The sequence below is a fragment of the Dreissena polymorpha genome, chromosome 8, assembly GCF_020536995.1.
Source record: "Dreissena polymorpha isolate Duluth1 chromosome 8, UMN_Dpol_1.0, whole genome shotgun sequence".
Taxonomy (NCBI): Eukaryota; Metazoa; Mollusca; class Bivalvia; order Myida; family Dreissenidae; genus Dreissena; species Dreissena polymorpha.
The window spans coordinates 71,489,978-71,502,521 of NC_068362.1; the positions used below are offsets into that span (position 1 = coordinate 71,489,978).

Below are 12,544 nucleotides of genomic sequence, written 5' to 3' on the forward strand. Positions count from 1 at the left end.
GCAATAGCTTGGGTGGGAAGTTTGGACGGTCCTTCAAAAATAAACTAAATAAATAAAAAAGGAAAGGTAGGGGTAGGGGGGCTTGAGAGGGGGGTATAATGTGGGGTGTGGTCATTTATTAGATGATCTTTCAAAAATAAAAAAAAGGAAAAAGTAAAAAAAAATTTGGCGGGGAGGGAGGGGGGGGGGGGGGGGGGCAGGGATTCTGGGTTTGGGCGTGGGTATGGTTTGGGTGGAATCCATTGTGGTATTCAGGTAAGTGTTGTTTTGTCAAAGTATTAATAAAATCTGATCATAAATAAAGAAGTTATGGCAATGTAACTAAAGACATATGCATATCATAAGTGAAACAAGAGATGTGTTTGTCAGAAACACAATGCCCCCTATTGCGCCGCTTTGAAGCCATATATTTGACCTTTGACCTTGAAAAATGACCTTGACCTTTCACCACTCAAAATGTGAAGCTCCATGAGAAGTAAGTAAGAGATTGAATGGAGAAATGAAATTTTTTATTTTTTTATTTTTGACCTTTGACCTTGAAGGATGACCTTGACCCTGAGCTTTCACTACTCAAAATGTTCAGCTCCAGGAGATACACATGCATGCCAAATATCAAGTTGCTATCTTCAATAGTGAAAAAGTTATGGCCAATGTTAAAGTTTTCTGATGGAATATTTGACATTTGACCTGTATGGATGACCTTGACCTTCACCTTTCACCACTCAAAATGTTCAGCTCGAGGAGATACACATGCATGCCAAATATCAAGTTGCTATCTTCAATAGTGAATAAGTGATGTCCAATGTTAAAGTTTTCGGACGGACAGACGCCATATATTAGACATTTGACCTTGAAGGATGACCTTGACCTTCACCGTTCACCACTCAAAATGTGCAGCTCCATGAGATGCACATGCATGCCAAATATCAAGTTGCTATGTTAAATATTGAACATGAGATGTGTTCATCAGAAACACAATGCCCTCTATCGCTCTGCTTTGAAAAAAAACACAATTGTGACCTTGAAGGATGACCTTGACCTTGAACTTCCACCACTCAAAATGTGCAGCTTCATGAGAACGCCGCATTGAATTTTTTTTTTTTTTTTTTACCTTTGACCTTGAAGGATTACCTTGACCTTGAACTTCCACCACTCAAAATGTGCAGCTTCATGAGATACACATACATGCCAAATATCAAGTTGCTATCTTCAATGTTGAAAAAGTTATGGTCAATGTTTAAGTTTTCAGACGGACAGACGCCATGTATTTGACATTTTACCTTGAAGGATGACCTTAACCATCACCTTTCACCACTCTAAATGTTCAGCTCCATGAGATACACATGCATGCCAAATATCAAGTTGCTATCTTCAAAAGTGAAAAACTTATGGCCAATGTTAAAGTTTTTTGACGGACAGACAGACGCCATTTTTAGACATTTTACCTTGAAGGATGACCTTGACCTTCACCTTTGACCACTCAAAATGTGCAGCGCCGTGAGATGCATATGCATGCCATATCAAGTTGCTTTCTTCAATATTGAAAAAGTTATGGCCATTAAAGTATTCGGACGGACAGACAGACTGACATACTGACATACACACTGATAGACAGTTCAACTGCTATATGCCACCCTACCGGGGGCATAAAAAGGGCCATAATTCTTACAAAATGCTTGATACAGTTGTCTGCTCTTGTATATAGATTGGGGTCATGTTGGTTAAGAAGATTGCAAAATATGAAAGCAATATGCCAAGGGACAATGAAATATTTGAGGTGGTACGCAAACTTTAACATAGATTTATCAATAATATGCATATTGTAAGTGAAAAAAGGGCCATAATTCTTACAAAATGCTTGATACAGTTGTCTGCTCTTGTTTATAGGTTGCGGTCATGTTGTTTAAGAAGAATGCAAAATATTAAAGTAATATGTCAAGGGACAATGAAATATTTGGGGTGGTACGCTTACTTTAACATTTGCACGCTAAAGCTAACGGGAACGCCAACGCCGGGGTGAGTAGGATAGCTCCACTATATATATTTCATATATAATAGTCAAGCTAAAAATGCAACACATAGCCTGCAGGGTCAAGGATGTCAAGGCAATCATTGAATGAACTTGGATATATCTCAGCATGTACTTACGGGAAGTCTGTCTTTCAGCTACAGAAGTTTTAAAAAAAACATGACACACAAATCATACATAGAATACAAGTCAGAATGCAACAGAAAGTGTAATGTCAATGGTTTGACATGGAAAGCTTGAATAAACTCTTTGCTTTTTTTATTGCAATGATTATCAAAATGTTATAACAAAGAAATAAACACTTACATTGTATTTTGTTTTTCAATCATTAACTGTTTTCTTTTTTAAATAATATTTTTGTTGTTTATTTGTATGTGTTTGTTTATGTAATTTTGGGGGAAGTGAGGGGATTTGCCGATATGCTAAGGGACATAAATGCCAATATTTGGTAGGCTACAACTTGGGTGTTTCTATAAATATTACAATAACATACTTAATCACGTAGACTTCCAATATAACACCAAACTGGCAACTCACCATTGCTACTACAGCCGCAGCCTTGCTCACAGCTACCACGAGGTACTGCATGGAGAGCTCGTCCTCCGTGGGATGTACCTTGTATACCTCCATCAGAGTGTCCAGGAGCCAATCAAATTGCTCACGCTCCGCGAACAGGTCCGAAAGGCAAACCACCTGCAGGCACAAACAAGATATCATGGGGACACATTTTCTAACCAAGGTCCATGAAAATTGGACAATAAAGGTTGTTACCGGTGTGTTAACAAGTTAAATGTTGACAATGGACGACGCATTACAGACGATAGACATAAGGCAAGCACAAAATTCATGAGATCACATCATTCTTCTCAATATAAGGATCTTGAATATGCAAATTGCTTCGGCTCTGTGAATAGTTATGAAAGGCAAACCACCTGCAGGTACAAAATATTAGTGGCATCACTTCATTGCTTTCTATATATAAGGATGTCAAATAGCCAAGTTACTTTCAATTAATATATACTGTTTATATGTAAAAAAAATTTTGAAACAAGTAACTTTTGTCAAGAAAGAATAGCTTGTCAATACACAATTTACAGCATATGATAATGTTTAAGTGTATAACAATTTTGACATGCAAAAATAGTAAAATATCTTCTACTGATATGGGACTTCAATTCATACCTTTGAAGTGACCTTATAAATGTGCTAACAGTTACCGACTAGAGAAGCAAGGGCTAAGGCTTAAACAGTCATTCCAAATTAATTGACATGATTTAGATTCATTTATTTTTGTTGACATTTTTGTGGATTAAGAAAATTTGTCATTTTCTTTTGATCTTAAATTCATGAATTTTTGTATGATGTCTGATATAACACTTTGGACTTGAACTTTGGTTGGACATTTAATTTTACTGTTGAGAGAACCCACACAAATCCATAAAAACAAGCAAATTCGTAGAATTGATATCCCCCGCAACATATGCTTTGTTTGAGGATGGGTGCAAATCGGACGGATGAACAAACTGACAGATTTTTTCAAGATACAAAGGGCCATAACTCTGGGTCTAACAGATGGTGTACAATGCCATTTGGCGTGATACAAAGTTTAAATGAAATACACCAAAGCACTTCCAAGATATGGCTCCGGTCCGGACACAAAAGTGACGGACGGACGGACAGCCGGACGGACAGCCGGACAACGCCAAAACAATATCCCCCCGCCTCTGGCAAGGGATATATACTCATACCAAGTTTATATGAAATCCGCCAAAGCACTTCCAAGATATGGCTCAGGACACAAAAGTGCCGATAGTAAAAAGCATTTTTTCAAGATACAAAGGGCCATAACTCTGTTTTTAACAGATGGTATACAATGCCATTTGGCGTGCATCATCCTCTTATGCATATATATACTCATACCAAGTTTCAATGAAATCCGCCAAAGCACTTCCAAGATATGGCTCCGGAAACAAAAGTGCCTATAGTAAAAAGCATTTTTTCAAGATACAAAGGGCCATAACTCTGTTTTTAACAGATGGTGTACAATGCCATTTGGCGTGCATCATCCTCTTATGCATATATATACTCATACCAAGTTTCAATGAAATCCTCCAAAGCACTTCCAAGATATGGCTCCGGACACTAAAGTGCCTTTAGTAAAAAGCATTTTTTCAAGATATAAAGGGCCATAACTCTGTTTTTAAGAGGTGGTGTACAATGCCATTTGGCGTGCATCATCCTCTTATGCATATATATACTCATACGAAGTTTCAATGAAATCCGCCAAAGCACTTCCAAGATATGGCTCCGGACACAAAAGTGCCGGCCGCCCGGCCGGACGGACAACACCAAATCAATATCCCTCCGCCTCTGGCGGGGGATAATTAGTGCATGGCAAACAATATTGGTATCACAGAAGAAAAGGGAAATCTAACATAAAATTAAGCCTTTCATGTCACAAAACTCAACCTATATGGGCTGGGTTCTTGGACACCTGGGCTAATTACATGTTGGCAATTTGTTGTCCAAGATAAGCCTGTGCAGTCGCCTTTATTAGATATTATTTTGAAGAGCATCCTTAAAATGACAAATTCCATTACAGGGGAAATGTTTGTCAATGATTAGCCTGTGCAGACTGCACAGGCTAATCCGGGTAAACACTTTACGCAAATGCATAAAGCCTTTTTTCCCACAGCAAGACTAGCATATATAACAGCTGCATACCGACTTGATAATTTCGTTGAGAAGCATCAGGGAAGGCTTATTACTGGCTGCAGGTAGCAGCCACTGGCGGTAGAGCTCCTGGAGGAACTGCAGGCATGAGTGCACGTCTAGGCCAGCCTCAGACAAGGACTGGTCTCGCGTGATTGTGCTGTCTGAGGGACTAGTTGCTAGGGCAGGGCCCAGGTTGCTAAGGGGCGTGTCCATTCTGTTAGGGCTCTCAATGGAGTCTGTGGTTTCTGAGTCCGTGGTTTCCATGTTGGGCTCTAGAATCCCGACCACTGACCATATTGATTCAATAGACACCTGCAGACGAGAATTTTCCATTTTTCACTTAAAACCTATTTATTTCGGCTTGATTGCATTTAAAGCTATGAGTCTGTTTCCTGGGCACAACCAGTATAATGTGTCTTAGGGAAAGATCATAAGAACACTCCCACAGTAGGGATCAAACCCATCAGCTTCCGTTGCTTAACATTAGCTACTACGCCACTGCGACCTATAACCTTGTATTTTTAACAAACCATAATTTGTATACATGTCGGTAAAGAGCAACAACTCACCATTAGAATACCATATGCTAAGAAGTCTCATTGGCCTTTTTGGCTTTACAGAGACAAACTTTGCTGTTGTGGCTTGTTATTTTCATATAACTAAGCAGCAATATAAAAGAAACATTCTCAGCCATAATCTGTTTATAATAAATTTCATCAGCATTGTGTATGCATTTTTATAAAAATCAATTCTCATAAAGTATAAATAGTTTTCTTTATTCTTGTCACAAAACAACTCCAAATTGTTTGACAGTTTAAAATGCTTCTTTTATATAAGCGTTATTAGAGCTGATCCAAGACAATGCGCTCCTACTATTCTTCCACTTTGATAGTGTAATGTAAGTTTTCTGTCAGTCATCTTACATGACACTGTGAAAACATATTTGACACCTAGTATATGTAATATTTGCTTTATTATATGCAAAATAAAACCTCAAAATTGATATCACAACAAGAAACATCTCTATACCACAAAACTTGATTTTCATTATTTTACTAATTAAATCAGTTTTTTGTTGTTTTTTAAGTCTAAATCAAAGTCTGCAGATAAGCTACCTCATTAAAAAATTCCAACACAAACCATCAATCAGAAGTGTTGTTAATTAGCAGAATGTATTTTCTTATTTTTAGCATCAGTGTTTTTTACCCTGACCTTACAAGCCAAAAATGCAATCCCAAGCTATTTCTGCACGTAGGCCAGTACACTAAATTTCAGCACAGAATCTTTGAGCAAAGTCAAGTGATTAAATGGAAACATTATAATGTTACAGTGACCATGATCTGACTGGTCCCAAATGGAAACATTATAATGTTACAGTGACCATGATCTGACTGGTCCCAAATGGAAACATTATAATGTTACAGTGACCATGATCTGACTGGTCCCAAATGGAAACATTATAATGTTACAGTGACCATGATCTGACTGGTCCCAAATTGAAACATTATAATGTTACAGTGACCATGATCTTACTGGTCCCAAATGGAAACATTATAATGTAACAGTGACCATGATCTTACTGGTCTCAAATGGAAACATTATAATGTTACAGTGACCATGATCTTACTGGTCCCAAATGGAAACATTATAATGTTACAGTGACCATGATCTGACTGGTCCCAAATGGAAACATTATAATGTTACAGTGACCATGATCTTACTGGTCCCAAATGGAAACATTATAATGTTACAGTGACCGTGATCTGACTGGTCCCAAATGGAAACATTATAATGTTACAGTGACCATGATCTGACTGGTCCCAAATGGAAACATTATAATGTTACAGTGACCATGATCTTACTGGTCCCAAATGCAATGTCTCAGTGGGTTTACATGTCGGCTACATACACACAAACTGGAATCAAAATATCTCCATCTCAACTGAAGTTATTGAAACAAGAGATGTGTTCGTCAGGAACACAATGCCCCCTATTGCGCCGCTTTGACATTTAATTTAATTTTTTTGACCTTTGACCTTGAAGGATGACCTTGACCTTAAACTTTCACCACTCAAAATGTGCAGCTTCATGAGATACACATGCATGTGAAATTTCAAGTTACTATCTTCAATATTTCAAAAGTTATGGCCAACGTTCAAGTATTTTTTTCAGACGGACAGACAGACTGACATACTGACGGACAGTTCAACTGCTATATGCCACCCTACCGGGGGCATAAAAACAAACACTTCATATCTTTTATTGCAGGAACAGTGACCTTGACCAGAATTACAGAGTGTCCAAGAAAGCTTGGTATTACCAAAATTTCATGAAGGTTGATAAATGCAAACTAAAGTTATTGCCTGGCAACTTCAAACCTTAACCCACATTTAATAAGAACAAAAAGGCGTCTTTCTGCTAAATAGCAGTTCAGGGTTTAAACCCTTTGTCAGTAACCATATAATCATAATGACAATAAAAACATGCTTTTGATATTAAGTTGCTGCACTAAAATGTTAACATGAATTTAAAACAAGAGCACCGCATAACAGATGCCACGCTCGGCTGCAGGTGCAGTTTTGAATAGATGAAAGCTTGTCAGATTTTTTTTTTAAGAGGTCACAGTGACCTTGACCTTTGACCTAGTGACCCAAAAATGGGTGTGGCATGTAGAACTCATCAAGGTGCAGCTACATATGAAGTTTCAAAGTTGTAGGTTGAAGCACTTTGATCTTAGAGCCAATGTTCAAAACCTTGACAAAATGTTAAGGTTTGAGCACGATGCGGACGGCGGACATGACGACGGACACAACACGACGAGCTGGCTATGACAATACCTCGGGTTTTCTCCGAAAACAGCCAAGCTAAAAATGGACAAGAGCTGTCAGAGGACAGCGCGCTCGACTATTCGAGTGCTTGACAGCATAACGTAAGCCATCATGGGGAAATTGTTCAAATTATTCAATAAGGTCAAGGTAAGGTATATTTTCCACAATCTATTGAACATTTGTAAAGACATAAAACAAACTAATAAGATTTTATTTCAAGTTTGATAACCATAGCTTGGGTGGGAAGTTTAGACGGTCCTTCAAAAATAAAGTAAATAAATATTTTTTTTTTTTTGTAACCATGTTTTAAAGAAACAAGAGATGTGTTCGTCAGAAACATAATGCCCCCTATTGCGCCGCTTTGAAATTTTTATTTTTTATTTTTTTTTACCTTTTACCTTGAAGGATGACCTTGACCTTCAACTTCCACCACTCAAAATGTGCAGCTTCATGAGATACACATGCATGCAAAATATGAAGTTGCTATCTTCAATATTGAAAAAGTTATGGCCAATGTTAAAGTATTCAGACAGACAGACGCCATATATTTGACATTTGACCTTGAAGGATGACCTTGACCTACACCTTTCACCACTTTAAAATGTTCAGATCCATGAGATACATGTGCATGCCAAATATCAAGTTGCTATCTTCTATAGTGAAAAACTTATGGCCAATGTTAAAGTTTTTGGACGGACGGACAGATTAGACATTTGACCTTTAAGGATGACCTTCACCTTTCACCACTCAAAATGTGCAGCTCTGTGTTTTTTTCGGACGGACGGACAGACTGACTGACACACTGACGGACAGTTCAACTGCTATATGCCATCCTACCGAGGGCATGAAAAATATTCGTTTTGCGTTGGGTAGGGGGGGGGGGGGGGGTTGAGAGGGGGGTATAGTGTGGGGTGGGGTCATTTATTAAAAATGTATCCAAAAAAAAGGGGAACACAAAAATATTTTTTTTGGGGGGGGGGGGGGTAGGGGGGGGGGGGGGGGTTGAGAGGGAGTTTTAATGTGGGGTGTGGTAAATTATTAGATGATAATTCCAAAATTAAAAAAGGAAAATAAATATTTTTTTTGGGGGGGGTAGGGGGGGGGGGGGTTGAGAGGGAGTTTTAATGTGGGGTGTGGTAAATTATTAGATGATAATTCCAAAATTAAAAAAGGAAAAAGGAAAAAAAAAATTGGGGGGTGGGGGGGGAGAAGGGCAGTGATTCTAGGTTGGGGCGTGGGGTATGGTTTGGGTGGAATCCATTGTGGCATTCAGGTAAGTGTTGTTTTGTCAAAGTATTAATAAAATCTGATCATAAATAAAGAAGTTATGGCAATGTACCTAAAGTAATATGCATATTATAAGTGAAAAAAGGGCCATAATTCTTATAAAATGCTTGATATAGTTGTCTGCTCTTGTTTATAGATTGGGGTCATGTTGGTAAAGAAGTCTGCAAAATATGAAAGCAATATGTCAAGGGACATTGAAAATATTTGAGGTGGTACGCAAACTTTAACATAGATTTATCAATAATATGCATATTGTAAGTGAAAAAAGGGCCATAATTCTTACAAAATGCTTGATACAGTTGTCTGCTCTTGTTTATAGGTTGGGGTCATGTTGGTAAAGATGTCTGCAAAATATTAAAGTAATATGTCAAGGGACAATGAAAATATTTGGGGTGGTATGCAAACTTTAACAGTTGCACGCTAACGCTGACAGGAACGCCAACGCCGGGGTGATAGCTCCACCATATATATTTCATATATAATAGTCGAGCTAAAAATGATGCACGATTCTGCTTAATTGCTGGTCAAAGTTATGGGCCTTGAAAAGTAACCTCCAAAAAATGTGAGTGAAGTTTTGATTGAATATATATAGTTATGCAGAGCTCCAGATAAGGGCCATACAGCTGTAAATACGGCTTTTTCATGAAGATTTACGCATTTATTATTATAAACTGGACGTACAATTACGACTTTAATATCCCATTTACGCATTAACAAAAACAATCTGGCCATACTGATAAGTCTGCGTCAGCGCAGCGTGATTTGTTAGTCTCTAACCTTACGGCTCTTTTCGTTAATTTAAATTACGGTAAAGTTGTAGACTGGGTTCCGGTATTATTGTCTATTCTGTTGCTGATTTCATGTAACTCGTAAACCCGTCAAAAACAATATGTCTGCGTGCAATTGAAGGCCGGCTTAACTGAATGCGTTTCAAAACAACACTTTGTTGTCATATAATGGCTACATACGGTGTCTAATCATTCAATCTGTAAACCTTAGAAAAAGACATTGTCGCCCCTGATATTAAACAATTTGATTGCATCTGTGGCTAAAAACATTGTCGCCCTGATATTAAACAATTTGATTGCATCTGTGGCTAAAAACGTCAGAAAACACGATGGGAAACGGATGAGACAGTGACATAAGTGTTCATTTACTTAGCTTACTAGTTGACTTGTGTTTTCTTGTCAAGAAAAATGAAGAAATAGTATTAGTCATGAGTTTTAATGTGAAGTTGTATTTGCATCATAATTCGAAATGGAAAACTTAATAATGTAACAGTTAAAGAAGCTAAATATATTTATTATAATTGCTGCAAATGTTTCTGTAAAGTCATTTATACACCCTTCAATATCCAAGAACACCATAGTACATTACTTCCTGTATTTTTGGATATGGTAGTACAGGTACTAATTGATTTTTAGCGTTACTCCTTTTCTTTCTGTCAGTGGCAGTACTGTTTCTTATTTCACAAATCCTTGTCTGGAGCTCTGGTTATGATAAAACATATGTACATGTTGCAGGAAAACCTGAATTTAAATACCATTTTGCACAAAAACTGTTACCACACTTTTATTAGTACAAATTGGGGCAGAAAAATTGGGGCATAAAAGCTGATCAAAGTTATATCTAAGTTATAAGTCTTGGTCAATTAATGTTCCCCTTGTATAGTTTTACTGTAAAACCATTAAATTTCGTGTGGTATGAATTTTCGTGGATTTCGTTGGTCAGCTGAACCACGAATTCAAGTACCTACGATTATTTACACATTTTAAATCCGAAATCGGTCATTTCGAAATGTCATTTCCGTTTTTTTGATTGAGTTATGCTAGTTTATACAATATGTTGTTTTCTAGATAAGTGTTTGGGTAATAATACTTTTTAAATCAAGCACAGTATTTAAACTGTACATCAACGATTGTTCTCTTTTACGTGACGGCGTCAAATTAACAGTTTGCAGATTGATCACCTATGTCAATAAGTGCCAATTAAAGTTAAAAGAGACATAACGGTTTTCACACATGTATTAAGGGGACCTTATTACTCAATTGTTACTACTAGTGGACCTATTGCGCTGAGAATTGCAAATATTGTCAAAACAACACTGATGGCAATTAGCCAGTGGGGATCAACAAGTGCCCCACTTTATCGCTCTTATCAACAATTATCGGCGATACTGTCATGCTTCAGTGCATATCAACCTCAAGCCTTGAAGTCAACACAGATAAGCAGATTATGCTTCGTTATTACTTTGGTTGTTTTAATAAAAGTTTATTATCATGACGGTCAGTCTTCCCCAAAAATTTTAAATCCACCAAATTTTGTGTCAACGAATTAGTTGTTTTTTATTAAACCACGAAATTTAATACCGACAAATTTCTATACGTTTACAGTATTTGATATATGTAGTTAATATAGAGATATGGAGAAAATGCATGCAAATGTTAACCTAAATTTTCTATGAGCAAAAAGGGGGCAGGATTCTAAGAAATTAAAGGTCAGAGTTATGGAACTTGGATTTTGGTCAGTGACCTCTTAAATGACCCAAAACACAAGTGAAAAGTTTCAATTGATACCTGTAGTAGAAAAATTATTTGGAGATGTTGCACTTCTACCTTTAAAAAGCGTTGTGCAAGCCACAACAAAGGGATGAGCAGTAAACAGTAGCTGGAGCTATTTGATAAATAGTCTGTATCCTAAAAATTCAAAATTATCTTTAAATAAACATTTCCTACCAAGTCATATAGCTGAGCCTTTAATAAATCACATAGTGTTATACATCCTATACCTGTCCAAGACTATATTCATCATGAGCGGTGTCACGTTCAAGGTTTGCATCAAACATGTACTTGGTCCCACCAGCACCTGAATGCTTTCCTGATCTGAAACAGGCACAGACTTTACAAAAATGACAAAAGAATTTCTGGGACTGAATGTAAAAAGCATGTTGATTGTCCATTCTAATTACAGTTATAACATACATAATATAGGATTTTAAACTACATTTTTGGTAAGGTTAAATTCCACTTTCCGTCTGAAAACTGGACAAAACAAGAGTTGTCTCCATAGGATGACATATGCCCCCGATAAACGCTTTGATAGAAATTATGAGCATTTTTCGAAACCTAAACGCATTTTTCGAAACCTAAACGCGGACACGAAGTTCAAGGTCAAGGTCAAAGGGGTCAAAATTTGTGTGCCTATGGAAAAGCCTTGTCCATATAAACATGCATACCAAATATGAATGTTACATCTGAAGCGATATAGAAGTTATGAGCATTTTTCGAAACCAAAACGCAAAAAAAAACCTCCTTCGGGGGCATACAAATTCCCCCATACACCCACATCCTCCGGCCTGCTTTCATTAAGGTAGTACTAGCATCTTTCTACTCCAAGAAATCAAGATCCTGATTTTAAATGTCATGTTCATATGGTAGACAATACAGTAAAGCAAGGTATCTTTTTTTTACCTGGAAACTTGACCTGAGGGGTAATGGGTTAAGAAGTGTTGTAATTCAATTTTCAAAGGGACTTTAAACATGTCAAAATGCGTATCTGAGTGGTAAAGGGTAAATACTCACGGCAGTTCTCACCTGGTTGAAACAAAAGTATGTGTTAGTTATGGAACACTGAACCGTTATATTTTAACCATTTCTTACTAGATTCTAATTTTAAAGGCGTCCTT

The 12,544-nt window shown here is 37.3% G+C and overlaps 1 protein-coding gene across 1 annotated transcript in view; it reads right to left on the reverse strand.

Moving 5' to 3' along the window:
* Positions 1–12,544, reverse strand: part of LOC127840623 (huntingtin-like) — a 140,926-nt gene that overhangs the window by 24,836 nt on the left and 103,546 nt on the right. The window contains exons 47-49 of the mRNA XM_052369034.1: positions 11,648–11,741; positions 4,754–5,056; positions 2,567–2,722 (exon numbers count right to left, since the gene is read on the reverse strand). Coding sequence (XP_052224994.1) covers positions 2,567–2,722; positions 4,754–5,056; positions 11,648–11,741 — 553 coding nt within the window. The remainder of the gene's footprint in view (positions 1–2,566; positions 2,723–4,753; positions 5,057–11,647; positions 11,742–12,544) is intronic.